General features: G+C 37.7%; 1 protein-coding gene across 1 annotated transcript in view; it reads right to left on the bottom strand.

Annotated features, from left to right (window-relative positions):
- HEATR5B (HEAT repeat containing 5B) overlaps window positions 1–15,572 on the bottom strand; it is a 105,603-nt gene that overhangs the window by 84,588 nt on the left and 5,443 nt on the right. Inside the window, 5 exon segments of the mRNA XM_005901909.3 lie at window positions 1,408–1,657; window positions 2,920–3,077; window positions 4,475–4,646; window positions 9,107–9,256; window positions 12,240–12,348. Of these exon segments, the coding sequence (XP_005901971.2) occupies window positions 1,408–1,657; window positions 2,920–3,077; window positions 4,475–4,646; window positions 9,107–9,256; window positions 12,240–12,348 (839 nt within the window).

Here is a 15,572-nt window from a genome sequence, read left to right as displayed (position 1 = left end):
TAATGTATAATCACTGCAGATGGTGATTGCAGCCATGAAATTAAAAGATGCTTACTCCTTCGGAGGAAAGTTATGACCAACCTAGATAGCATATTCAAAAGCAGAGACCTTACTTTGCCAACAAAGGTCCGTCTAGTCAAGGCTATGGTTTTTCCAGTGGTCATGTATGGATGTGAGAGTTGGACTCTGAAGAAAGCTGAGCGCTGAAGAATTGATGCTTTGGAACTGTGGTGTTGGAGAAGACTCTTGAGAGTCCCTTGGACTGCAAGGAGATCCAACCAGTCCATTCTAAAGGAAATCAGTCCTGGGTGTTCTCTGGAAGGAATGATGCAAAAGCTGAAACTCCAGTACTTTGGCCACCTCATGCGAAGAGTTGACTCACTGGAAAAGACTCTGATGCTGGGAGGGATTGGGGGCAGGAGGAGAAGGGGACATCAGAGGATGAGATGGCTGGATGGCATCACTGACTCGATGGACATGAGTTTGCATGAACTCCAGGTGTTGGTGATGGACAGGGAGGCCTAGTGTGCTGCAATTCATGGGGTCACAAAGAGTTAGACACAACTGAGCGACTGAACTGAACTGAACTGAATGTATATTCGCAACAATGATAAAATAAACTATCTCATAGAATTTATATTTTACCTTGCATTAGTTTCCTAACTGTATTATAAGCACCAAGAAGACAGTAACTTTATCCTACTTATTGTTCAAAACCTGAATTACTGCTTTGCAATCTCAAATACTCCATAACTATTTGTTAATCTGAAAAAGTTATAAAATTGATATTGCCTAGAAGAGGGTTTCAATTATGAATTACTGAGGCTTCACAGTATACTCTGTAATGGGTTAAAAATCACCTGTAACTGTTTTTAAGTCTTCATATTAACCTAATAAGGGTGAGGAAAACAACATGTATTTATAAAACAACAGGCTCCAAGAAGAAAAACCATAATAGGTTATCCCTCAAAGATTCCTCAATATGCTACTGCATACCAGGAGAGCTATAAAATCAGTAAAGGTACTAGAAATAAAACAGAAAAAACCTAATCTTACAAACACACTACCCAAATATTAAAAAACTCCAATTTACTGTAATTATATGTTGTTTTAATATCAAGTAAGAGTACAATAAAAATGACTATTAAAACACAGTCAGGGACTTCCTTGGTAGTCCAGTGGCTAAGACTCCTTACTTCTAGTGCATGGGGTGCAGGTTCAATCCCTGATTGGGAAATTAAAATTCCACATGCTGCATGGCGTGTTGGAAAAAAAAAAAAAAAAAAAAAAAGACACATTCCAGAAAGAGATATGAACTAATCAGATCTATCAGTATTTATTAAGGATAGCAATAAAGAACTAAATGACTAAATAATCAACAACACATACCATGACATCAATTCTTACCTACTGCTTTCATTTGTTTTCCAATCGCCTGGCATATTTCTTTGGCAGCTGCAATCTGGGCTTTTTCACCTAGCAAACTGCCCACGGTAGCTCTTAAAATAAAGGAGACACATCGTCTGGAATACACAGCCTCCACATGTGTTTGTGTTGCCCGAGGATGGGAAACCAGATCAAGTACATGAGACAAGAATGTAGCAAAACTACGCTCCAACCACTGGCCACCCAATGTTGTTACAAAAACAACATATGCCTGTAAATAGATTAAGATACAACTTCAGGTAAATTTATATACACGAACTGAAATTACAGATAAAACAACTACGTAAATAACTGATGACAGCATGCAAAATAACTTATCTTTGAGATTACAATTGAGAAAATTTAAAACTTGAGACCTTTTTAGTACTTGTAGCATAGGATTTACTGGTTGAAGTATCTTTAACTAAACACAGTTGTTGGGATAATAGCTTCAAGAAGAACATAAAGAGAGTGGTGTGAGTGGGAAGAAAAGGTGAAATCACCCTGGGGATGACGGTGATGGAGGTGATGTATTTGTGTTGATGTGTGCACTCAGTCGTGGCCAACTCTCTGCGACCCCATGGACTGTAGCTCATCAGGCTCCTCTGTCCATAGGATTTTCCCAGCAAGAATACTGCAGTGGGTTGCCATTTCCTACTTCAAGGGATCTTCCCGACCCAGGGATCAAACCCATGTCTCTTGCAACTCCTGCATTGACAAGTGGATTCTTTACCACCGAGCCACCTGGGAAGCCCTGATGAAGATGATATAGTAATAAGCCCCAACATGCTAAATAAATGCTGACCTAGAACTGTAAAACATTTGCTTATGACTACTAGATTGAAATGATTTACTGCTATTTTACATTTGTTTCTGGAACAAGGTATAATTGGATGATTTTGACTAAGATCACAAAAAAATCATTTCATTTTAATGTGTGTGTGCTCAGTTGTGTCCAACTCTTTGTATTAGATGTTAACTATTATTATTATATTATTAACTGCAATATCTTATTTGGTATTAATTATTATTCTGAAATTATCTCACATAAGGTTTAACTTCATAAGCACATTGGTGATTAAGCAATGATGATAAATCCAAAGAACCAACCAATATGTTTAGCTACAAGGGTTGTTGAAAACATTAAAATCTAAATTCTTCAAGCTACTTGAATAAAATTTCAATTAAAACTAACCTATTCTACATCTGATTTTCTACCAAGTAAAATTTGGGAAAATTTTGTTACAGATAGATGTAGCAGATGCAGGTTTATTCACACATCATTAAGCATCTAATGTTCCATATAAGCATGTAATTTACAATTTGAATATAATTCATTCATTTAGTAAGAGAAATGCTTTGAAAGACATTTTTTAATTATTAAATTACAGATAGCATTAAAAATCTCTGTATGTGCTATTACTTAGTACAAGTCTTCGATGAAATTTCACAAGTGATATGAAAAGAATTCTTTTATACATATATATCACAAACCTGGGTAACTCCAACTCTCACTTCACGATTAACAGACCCTCCAACTTTTAACATTTCTCCACCACTCTTTAAGAAACCTGACCCTCCACGCAGAAATCCTGTGGCCATGAGTTCTAAGACTTCATCAAAGGTTGCTCGCTTCACATTCTGGCGCATTACTTTCAGGAAAAAAAAGCAAATTTATAAAGCAAATATGTTTTGCTATTTAAATGTTTTCTAATAATCTAGCTTTAAAACTCAAGCAATTATTTTTAAGGATACTTAAACTACTACAAAGGAGACAGAGTCATTTATTTTCTTATAATCTTACAATTTACAAAGTACTTGTAAAAATAAAAAATTTTAAGCAAAAAATGCCAAAAAAAAAAAAAAAAAAAGGAAGGTGCTACAAATTAAAAACAATTCAATACTATGCCAAAACAGTCTAACAATTATGCTAACTTCATATGAGGAATACAACATCCATAGCAGGTAATGCTAATTGATCACAGCCCTCACTCCCAATTGAGATGGACACAATGAAACTTTGTCAAGACCATGCTTTCTGTACAACAGTTAACCTATGGGTTGAAATGTCACTGGACTGCAACCAACTTGCCACCCCTGGTAAAGAGCTGTCCTACTTCATAAAGTCCTTTCATATAGAGTAGCAAATACAATCCTCACAAAAATTCTGCCGAACAGGCATAAAGCTCATAATTAGGTACGTAGACTTTAGAATTTGATGCCTGGGTTTTGATTTCACTTAATAGAACACTCATTATACCACAAATGACACCATCTCTCTAAGCCTCAATTTCCTTGTTTATAAAATGAGAATAACAGCAATACTTAGGATTAATAGGGCTTTTGAGAGGATTAAATAAAGTAACTCTGCTATAATTCAGTGCCTTATACACAGTTAGCACTTAATGAATGTTACCTATCATCATTATCACTGTTACCTAATTCAAAGATTGAAATAATTATCATTAAAGATTAAAAGACCAAAGCTCAAAGGGTTTCACAGCAAATAAACGTAAGAGCTAGGACTTGAACCTGTAATCTGAATCTTTTTCTACAATACAGAGATGGAGGAGGCGTGGGGACAACAGCAGAGCAGGGTTCACTCCACATCTACTCAGAGTTGTCCCTGAAGCATCTCCATGGAACGATGAGGCACAGGGGGGGAAATCAACACTGCCTCCGATTCTGCTTATAATAATGGTCAAGAAAAGAAAAATAATACTTTGCTATGAATGGAGATCTACTCTGCCCAGATTCTAGTCCCTGTACATTTGGACAGATACAAAACCATTCCTAAATCTTATTTGCTTAAATGTTCAACATACTTGCTACATGTAATCTTGTTCAGTATTATCATAAAAAACGTCCTGACCGTATCAAGGAAAAAGCCATGTGGGAACTTCTATTTTATGAAAATGCAGACAAGCATGTTTAACAATTTAAACTCTTTAAATTGACTTGCCTAGAAGTAGTACGTCATCTAGAAGGAAGCATTCCATATATCTTCAAATACCTGTTACAGTCTAGATTGGGGGCTGGAAAATAATACCTGTTGCTTGTTTTGGCATCAGTGCTGTAGCCATGACTGTTCCTAAGAGCTTAGACACTGCCACTCGTACCCCATAGTTAGAGTTTTCCAAAGCCTTGAAGCAGAGAGTGGCTATATTTTCCAGTTCAGCAGTCCACATGAACACAGCTTCATTCTGTAGTTCTAGAAGACACTGGAATTTAAAAAAATAAATAAATAAATGTATTAGAACTTCCACTTCCAGAGACAAAGGTAAGAAAAACCAGAATTATTCTCTCTTCTGAAATAACAACAACAACAAAACATGGACAAAATACATGAAACAACAGTTCTGAAGACACTGGACATCAGGCAATGAAGAATGCTAATCCTTAAGAGATTAAAAACACAAATTGAACCCTACAGTTGTCCCAGCATACTCCCTTGAGATTCCAGCAGTGAGGAGGAAATACATAACCCTAAAGTCCTGTGTTAGAAAGAAGAGTCTCAGATCAATAATCTCAGCCTCTAACTAAGACACTAGATGACACAGAGCAAATTCAACACAAAGTAAGCAGGAAAATAGGAAACAATACAGTTAAGAGACGAAGTCAATCAACCAGAAAACTGAAAAGCAGAAATGAAACCAAAAGCTGCTTCTTTGAAACAACCGACACATCTGCTAAATCTCTAGCCAGACAGATGAGAAAAAAGAAAGACAAGACACAGATTATCAAAATTAGGAATGAGGAAGTCACATAACTGCAGATTCAATATATATTAAAAGGACAATATATTTAACAACTTAGATGAAACAGACAACTCACTCAAGAAGAAACAGATAACCTGAATAGCCCAATATCTATTTTAAAAACTGAATTTGTAGTTTAAAATCTTTCCCCAAAGAAAACTGGAGACCCAGAGAGTTGTACTGATGAATTCAACCAAATGATTAAGTAAGAAATAATACCAATCCTATATAAACTCTTCCAGCAATTTGAAGAGAAGTGTATACTTTCCAACTCAACATACTGACCATGATACTGAAATCTGACGAAGACACTACAAGGGAAGAAAACTACATACCAATACCTCCCATGGATGCAAAACTTGTACACAAACTTTTAATAACTCTAATCCAACAACATATAAAATGGATAATATATCATGACCCAGCAGGGTTTATCATAGGAATGAAAGACTGATTAAAATTCTAAAACTAATCAGTGAAATTCATTAGCAAGTTGGAAAAAATTCATTTTATTCATCTCATTAATGCTAAAGAAACATTTAACAGATTATAAATAAAACTGGGGAAAACTGAACAAGATCAGTGGACTGTGTCAACGTCACTATTGTATTATGCCGCTTGTAATGCTATATGCTTTTTCAAGATATTACTGTTGGGGGGAACTGGGTATAAGTTTATAAAGATCTCTCTACTTTATTTCTTACAATTGCATGAAAACCTGCATACTATGCACTTAGTTACTCAGTCATGTCGGACTCTTTGTGACCCCATGGACTACAGCCACCAGGCTCCTCTGTCCATGGGGTTATCCAGGCAAGAATACTGAAGTGGGCTGCCATTCCTCCTCCAGGGGATCTTCTTGACTCAGGGATCAAACCTGTGCCACCTGCTCTGGCAGATGGTTTCTTTACCACTGAGCCGCTTGGGAAGCCCCTGCATGTAAAGCTACAATTATTTTACAATTATCCTAAAATAAAAAACTTAGAAAACAGAAACAACACTGGAAATAAAAATTAAAAAAAAAAAAAAAACGCATTTGACAAAATCTAAAATTCATTCTTAACAAAAACTTTTTGGAAGGCTAGGAATATAAGGGTATTTCCTCAACCTGATAATGGTCATCAAAGAAAACTGACAGTTAACATCATACTTAATGGTGAAGGACTGAATATTTCCCCTTTAAGGATCAAGAACAAGAAAAGAATGTTGGCTCTCATGTTTTCTATTCGACACAGAACTGAAAGATCTGGTCAGGAAGTGCAGTAAGAAAGAAAAATATATAAAAGACATCCAGACTGGAAAAGAAGTAAAACTGTCTCTGTTCACAGACAACACGATTGTCTACATAGAACACGTGATAGAATCCATTTAAAAAGCTGACATAGGGACTTCCCTGGTGGTCCACTGGCTAAGACTCTGTACTTCCAATGCAGGGGGCCTGGGTTTGATCCCTGATCAGGGAACTAGATCCCACATGCCACAACTACAATCTGACACAGCCAAACAAATAAAACAAAAAAAAAAAAAAAAGCTGACATAGAATTAGTCACAGTTTAGGAAGGTTGGTTCATACAAGATCAATGTACAAAACAACTGTATTTCTCTATGTCAGCAATGAACAATTAGAAATTTAAAAAAATTTTTCATCAGTACTATTTGAAATAGTGTAAAAATATGAAATAGTTAACAATAAATCTCACAGAAGATATGCAAGATCTCTGCATCTGAAAACCACAAAATGCTGCTAAGAGTGATCAAAGAAGACCTAAATGAATGGGAGATAGAGATATCATATTTATGAGTTGGACTTAATGATAAGCTGTCAACTCTCCCCAAACTGATTTATAGACTTGGTGCAACCTGAATAAAAATTTCAGCATGCTATTTTTGTAGAAATTTATAAGCTAAAATTTATATGGAAATGCAAAGGACTGAAAATACCCAAAACTATTTTGAAAAAGAAAATGTTGAAGGGCTGACACTACTTGATTTTAAGGCACTATAAAGTTGAGCTTCCCTGATAGCTCAGTTGGTAAAGAATCCACCTGCAATGCAGAAGACCCCGCTTTGATTCCTGGGTCAGAAGATCCGCTGGAGAAAGGATACACTACCCACTCCAGTATTCTTGGGCTTCCCTTGTGGCTCAGCTGGTAAAGAATCCGCCAGAATGCATGAGACCTGGGTTCAATCCCTGGGTTGGGAAGATCCCCTAATGAAGGGAAAGGCTACCCACTCCAGTATTCTGGCCTGGAGAATTCCATGGACCATATAGTGCATGGGGTCACAAAGAGTTGGACAGGACTGAGCGACTTTCACTTTCACCTTCAAAGTTACAGTAATCAAGAAAGGTACATCAAGATGGACGAACAGTTCAATGAAACTATTCAGAGATTTCAAAAACAGACTCACAAGTATATGGACAACTGATTTTCAACAAAGGTGCAAAGGCAATTTACTGAAGAAAAGACAGCCTTTTCAACATGGCACAGGAATGAGTAAATATTCATGTGGAAAGCAAAACAAAAAATCTTTGATGTATACCTTGCACTATATACAAAAAGTAACTCAAAGTGAATCATATACCCAAGTGTAAAATTATAAAACTCATTTGGAAAGAAACACAGGAGAAAGCTTGGGCTAGGAAACGTTTTCTCAGATACAATGCTGTGCTGTGCTTAGTTGCTCAGTCGTGTCTGACTCTTTGCTACTGCATGGACTGTAGCCTGCCAGACTCCCTGGACTGTAGCCCACTAGGCTCCTCTGTCCATGGGGATTCTCCAGGCAAGCTAGAGGGTTGTCATGCTCTCCTCCAGGGGATCTTCCCAACCAAGGGATCAAACCCAGGTCTCCCGAAGTGCAGGAGGATTCTTTACCGTCTGACCCACCAGAGAAGCCCATGAGTACCAGAGTGGGTAACCTATCCCTTCTCCAGGGGAAATTCCCAACCGAGGAATAAAACTGGGGTCTCCTGCACTGCAGGTGGAATTTTTTTTATCAGCTGAGCTTTGCGGGAAGCCCCTTACATACAACACTAGAAGCATAATTAACATAAGAAAAATTGATCAACTGGACTTTGACAAAATTCAAAACTCCTCTTCTTAGAAAGGAACGATTTAGGGAATGAAAGACCATGGGGTGAGAGAAAATATTTGCAAATCACCTATGTGATAAAGAAATATATAAAGAACCTACAAAGTACTCTCAAAACTCAGTAATAAGAAAACAAATAACTCAATGCAAAAATTTTTTAATAGATTCATTATCAAAGATATGAATGGAAATAGGCACCTAAAATATGACCATCATTAGTCTAGAAATGCAAATTAAAGCCACAATGAGATACCTGTACATATCTATAAGAATGGTTAAAAGTTAAAAGACTGGCAATACTCAATGTTGGTAAGGGTCATGGAGAAAGAGGAAATTTCACAATACTTTGGAAAAGGTGGGAACTTCTCCAAAAATTAAATGTAAATCTAGAATATGATCCAATCATACCACTCCCAGCTATTTATCCATGTGAAAGAAAAGCAGTGTCTATACAAAAACTAGTATACAGATGTTCACAGTAGCTTTTTTGGTAATAGCCAAAATTGGAAGCAACCTGAATACTTATAAGAGGTGAAGGAATACACCAATTGTGGTATATCCATATAATGAAATACTACTCAGCAATAAAAAGGAATGAACTATCGATACATGTAACAACACTGATAAATCTCAAAATAATTATGCTAAGTGAAAAAAGCCAGGCCAAAAAAAGGCACATACAACATTATTCCCTCCTATATATGACTCTAGAAAGAAATGAAACTAATCCATAGGAAGAAAAATCATACCATATTTTAAAACAAAAAAAAATCATCGATTATTTAAGAGCAAGCAGGTTAAGAAGCAATGTTATAAACCAGCTGAGAACTAACCTTGGCAACTGCACATCGAACAGCCATTGACCTGTCAGTTAAGAGGGACCTGGCATTCTTGTAAATATCACGATGACAGGAAGCTGCGGCACCACCCAGTCCATTCAGAACTTTCTGTAGACTCATTAAGATTTCACTTCGCCCCTGAGACTACACATAAAGAAAATTCCACATTTAAATAAGAACACACCAATACACAAAACTTCTCTGGACCTAATGGCATTAATTCTAAACATAAATAGTAAGTAATGAAAAATAAAAAAGTATTCTAAAATGTAAAAATAATTATTAATTTCAACAAAACAATACCTGAGAAATTATGTTACAGTACGTAAATATATTCTAATGTAACCAGGACCTGATGAAATGCAAATAATGAGAACATGACAGATTCAAAAGCTTCAAAATAATAATTTCTCAAGGATCCCAACTTTTAGAATGCAAAAAGTTACAAAAAGTACCTAAGTAATACAAAGCTTCTAAAAGAGGAATAAAATATCCAACACAGTTTTAAAACTTCTCAGATCCATTCCAAACTATGAAATTATTGGGACTAATTTGAACTGTTGTTTTTATACTTACAGTGTTTGATTCATATTTCTGTTAGTATACTGATTTAAATATAGATCTCTTTCATTAGATCGTAAGCTTTTTGAGGTCAAGTGGTAGATCTTATCCATCTTTACAAGCCTAATGCCTGAGAATATGTCCTCAACTCTTGTTTAATAAATGAATAGACAAAGAGTTCTTAGAAGAGGTGCTGTCCAAGAAACCTTTAGTTTTCCTAGATAAAGAATAAGACTATGAGACCAGTGCTTGGTCTATTTTCAGTTAACCCCAACTGAACAAAGAATTTTCAGAAGTAATAACAAATTGAAATGACAAAACAGAACTGTCTTTATATCATATTAGCTGCTGTGGATTGAATACTGTCCTGCCAAAAGACAAGATCAGTCCTATACCCTGTTACCTGTAAACATGACTTTATTTCGAAGTAAGGTTCCCAGATAACCTTAGGAAGCATCACTATGAACAAAGCTAGTGGAGGTGATGGAATTCTAGCTGACCTGTCTCAAATCCTAAAGGATGATGCTGTGAAAGTGCTGCACCCAATATGCCAGCAAATTTGGAAAACTCAGCAGTGGCCACAGGACTGGAAAAGGTCAGTTTTCATTCCAATCCCAAAGAAAGGCAAAGCCAAAGAATGCTCAAACTACCGCACAATTGCACTCATCTCACACGCTAACAAAGTAATGCTCAAAATCCTCCAAGCCAGGCTTCAACAGTACGTGAACCATGAACTTCCAGATGTAAGCTGGATTTAGAAAAGGCAGAGGAACCAGAGATCAAATTGCCAACACCCACTGGATCATCGAAAAAGCAAGAGATAAATATCTGTTTCTACTTTATTGACTACGCCAAAGCCTTTGACTGTGTGGATCACAACAAACTGTGGAAAATTCTGAAAGAGATGGGACTACCAGACCACCTGACCTGCCTCCTGAGAAATCTGTATTCAGGTCAGGAAGCAACAGTTAGAACTGGTCATGGAACAACAGACTGGTTCCAAATAGGAAAAGGAGTACCTCAAGGCTGTATACTGTCACCCTGCTTATTTAACTTATATGCAGAGTACACCATGAGAAATGCTGGAGTAGATGAAGCACAAGCTGGAATCAAGATTTCCGGGAGAAATATCAATAACCTCAGATATGCAGATGACACCACCCTTATTGCAGAAAGCAAAGAAAAACTTAAGAGCCTCTTGATGAAAGTGAAAGAGGAGAGTGAAAAAGTTGGCTTAAAGCTAAACATTCAGAAAACTAAGATCATGGCATCTGGTCCCATCAGTTCATGGCAAATAGATGGGAAACAGTGGAAACAGTTGCAGACTTTATTTTTTGGGGCTCCAAAATCACTGCAGATGGTGACTGCAGCCATAAAATTAAAAGATGCTTACTCCTTGGAAGGAAAGTTATCACCAACCTAGAAAGCATATTAAAAAGCAGAGACATTACTTTGCCAACAAAAGTCCATGTAGTCAAAGCTATGGTTTTTCCAGTGGTCATGTATGGATGTGAGAGTTGGATTATAAAGAAAGCTGAGCGCCAAATAATTGATGCTTTTGAACTGTGGTGTTGGAGAAGACTCTTGAGAGTCCCTTGGACTGCAAGGAGATAAAACCAGTTCATCCTAAAGGAAATCAGTCCTGAATATTCACTGGAAGGACTGATGTTGAAGCTGAAATTCTAATAGTATGGCCACCTGATGCAAAGAACTGACTTATCTGAAAAAACCCTGATACTGGGAAAGATTGAAGGCAAGACGAGAAGGGGATCAGAGAGGATGAGATGGTTGGATGGCACCACTGACCCAGTGGACATGAGTTTGAGTGAACTCCGGGAGTTGGTGATGGACAGGGAAGCCTGGCGTGCTACAGTCCATGGGATTGCAAAGAATCAAACACGACTGAGCAACTGAACTGAACTGAGAGAGAAACGAAATCAAGTAAAGATCAGGGCGAACCCTAATTCAATGACTGGAACCCTTATCCTATGAGAATTTGGACAGAGAACCAGATGCATAGGTAGACCACCATATGACAGCAGAGACAGAGACACAACGGCTGTATCTGCACACTCAGGGATACCACCAAATGCCCAGGACTGCCAGTAGCAATGAGAAACTAAGAAGGCAAGGAAGCATCATTCCCAAGAGGCATCAGAGGAAAAATGGCCCTGCTCATACCTTGACTTCATATATAAACCTCCAGAATTGGGACCCAATAAATTTCTGTTAAGCCACCCATTCTGTGGTAATTTATTCAGGCAGCCCTAGAAAACTAATACATTAGCTATGGTACAAAAAACCAATATGGCACTACAAAAATATCCCTGGGATTAATGTAAACCTCTTCTTTGTTAAGGAAAAGCATTATTTCCTTTCTCCTTGAAATATGAGGAACTATGCATCAAAACAAGGGGCAAGTAATATTCTTTACAAGTAATAATTTTAAACTACCCTCTTGCTAAGCCATATGAGTAATGCACTTAACAGAAAAAAGGAAAACATAGGTTCTAACTAACACCGAACTCCCACCACAAGCAAAACATTGAATACTTGTAAAACTTACCTCTGCACTCTTCAGAGATTTCAAAAGATTATTCACTGTTTCTGGAAATGCACTGCCTAACATTCTCCCCATTTTTTCATAAAATGCTCCAACACAAGCCACTGCAGCCCTGTAAGAAGTGACATTTTCATCAGTCACTGTTCAGATTAATAACTTTGTCATTTTTTTAATTTTCAGAAATCAACTTGTATTTGTGCAGGATATTTTTGTCCACAAATTTTAAACTTTCAATAACACCTTGTTGATCACTGACTAGCATAAAAAAATCTATAAATAATAAATGCTGGAGAGGATATAAGGAAAAGGGAACCTTCCTACATTGGTGAGAATGTAAACTGGTATAGCCACTATGAAAAACAGCATTGATATGGAGGTTCCTTAAAAAACTGAAAATATCGCCACCATATGATTCAGTAATCCCATTTCTGGGCATATATTCACAAAAAACAAAAACTCTTTAATTCAAAAATACACATGCACCCACCCCAATGTTCATAGCAGCACAACAGCCAAAACATGGAAACAACCCAATGACCATCAACAGATGGCACAATGGCAACAGAACAGATGACAGCTTAAGAAGATGTGGTGTATATATACACAATTGAATATTACTTAGCCATAAAAAAGAATGAAATACTGCCATTTACAGCAACATGGATGGACCCAGAGAATATCATAGCAAGTAAAATAAGCCAGTCTGAGAAAAACAAGTAGTATTTGATATCACTTATTTGTGGGATCTAAAAGATAATACAAATGAATCTACATACAAAACAAAAAGAGACTCAGAGATATAGAAAACAAACTTATGTTTACTGAAGGGGACAAGGAGGGCAGGGATAAATTAGAGGAGTATGGGATTAGCAGATACAAACTACTATACATAAAATAGATAAGCAATAAGGATTTACTGTTCAACAAAGGAAACTATATTCAATATCTTATAATAACCTATAATGGAAGATAATCTAAAATATATATATATAAAACTGAATCACTTTGCTATACACCTGAAACTAACACAATATTGTAAACCAAGTATATTTCAATTAAAAATATTTTAGAAAAAAATGCCTTTATTCTTTATAATTGTTAACAAATACTATGGTTAAACTGTATTCTTGTCAGAAAAGTAAGAGAATAAACATACTCATATAATAAATCATACCCATCCTTTGGAAAGAAACCCAAGCTTTCCTTTTGTTGTTGTTGTTTAGTTGCTAAGTCCTGTCTGACTGTTTTGCAACCCCATGGACTGTAGCCTGCCAGGCTCCTCTGTCCACGGGATTTCCCAGGCAAGAATACTGAAGTAGGTTGCCATATCCTTCTCCAGGGGATCTTCCCAACCCAGGGATCCAACCTGTGTCTCCTGCATTGCAGGCGAATCTGCATGTATCCTTTGGAGTCTGGCAAATCTGTGTCTAAATCCTAGGACCTGCCATACAAAAGCTATGTGTCCTGAACAAATTACTCTGAGGCTGAGAGTGATTAAATAAATTTAGTTTACTATCCTACAAGCAACAAACAGTAGAATCAGAGACTCGATCTTCACCTCTTTGACTCCAAATTTCATGCTTTTTTCAATACTCTATAGGCTGAAAACAAAGTTAAAAATGTCTGTCATTTGCCAGCATATATTACAGACTTTCTAAATATAATCCATGAATCCACTGGAAATACATATGAGTAATAAGTAATATGCAATAAATTCTGCTTTATCAGAACTATAAAATCATGTGTGGATTTGCTAAGTAATGGAGAAATGAATCACAAAACTATGAACATACCTCCCAACTCCAGAATAAACTGGAAAGCACTTTTAAGATCCATATCCATCCCAAAAAACACAAAATTTAGCCACAGCATACCTATGTAGTTGAAAACAGACCTAAACACCAGTGTCCAAGTTCACAATAGTTTCACCATTTCCTCTGTAAGCTGTTATACTGGTCCTGGCTCCTTAAATGTTGGTGTTGTGAAGGTGTATCCTTGGCACCTTCTCCTCTCAAAACAGTAATACACTCTTCCTAGGTAACTTTATCCAGACCGCAGGTTCAGCCTACTCCCAAATCTCCATTCTCTCTCTACTCACCAAAACAACATTCTCAGCTCAGGTCTCTGAAACCCAGACCAGGATTTCCAACTGCCTGCTATACACTGTCACGTGGACTCAAACTCAGCACATCCAGAACTGGATTCATCATCTTCTCCTGAACTTATCCCCTCCACTATTCTGTACTGGAAATAAGGTATAAATAAGCCAGCTCTGTTTCCAGTTATGTTTCCTTTGTCCAGAAAACAGGTTGGGAAACAGTCTGCAGGCCAAATCTGGCCCATCATGCAGCCTTTCACCTGTTGCTGTAAATAGTTTTATTGGTATACAGCTGTACTCATTTATTTACACACTGACTATGGCAGAGTTGAGTGGCTGCAACAAAGATATTCAACAAACTCAAACCATTTACTACCTGGCCCTTTCCACAATACTTGCTGGTCCCTAACCCATCACATCCATCTTCTCCTTTTCCCATCTTAACCCCTTACTTGACTCATTTCCATATGGCCTTCCTTGATGGTTCTTCTTTGCTGATGCCTTTTTGAGAAGCCTTCACTGACACTGCTCTTCCCTTACACCACAGCGAAGTTTATTCAGGTGTTATTTTCCCTCCCAGAGCACTCCTCATTGTACTATAACTGCTGGCTTTCTTAATGGACTCTTTCACAAGGTGCATCCCTAAGGCCATTATCCTCAAGACTTCCTCTGAAAATATCTGCCCTAGATCCAAACCACAAGTATGTGCTTGGAGTGGGGTTAAGTCCTTAACTTGCTGCTGCTACTGCTGCTACGTCGCTTCAGTCGTGTCTGACTCTGTGCGACCCCATAGACGGCAGCCCACCAGGCTCCCCGCTCCCTGGGATTCTCCACGCAAGAACACTGGAGTGGGTTGCCATTTCCTTCTCCAATGCATGAAAGTGAAAAGTGAAAGTGAAGTCGCTCAGTTGTGTCCAACTCTAGCGACCCCATGGACTGGAGCCTACCAGGCTCCTCCGTCCATGGGATTTTCCAGGCGAGAGTACTGGAGTGGGGTGCCATTGCCTTCTCCAAAGTCCTTAACTTAGAAGTCAATAAAGTGAAACTGAAAGTTGCTCACAGACTGCAGCCTGCCAGGCTCCTCTGTCCATGGAATTCTCCATGCAAGAATACTGGGGCGGGTAGCCAGCCCTTCCCTTCTCCAGGGGACCCTCCTGACCCAGGAATTGAACCCAGGTCTCCCTCATTGCAGGCGGATTCTTTACTGTCATGAGGGAAGCCCAAGAATACTGGAGTGG

The sequence above is a fragment of the Bos mutus genome, chromosome 11 (genome assembly GCF_027580195.1).
Source record: "Bos mutus isolate GX-2022 chromosome 11, NWIPB_WYAK_1.1, whole genome shotgun sequence".
Classification (NCBI taxonomy): Eukaryota; Metazoa; Chordata; class Mammalia; order Artiodactyla; family Bovidae; genus Bos; species Bos mutus.
The sequence above is the reverse complement of the archived record's forward strand: the minus strand, read 5'-3'. Positions and strand labels throughout refer to the sequence as shown.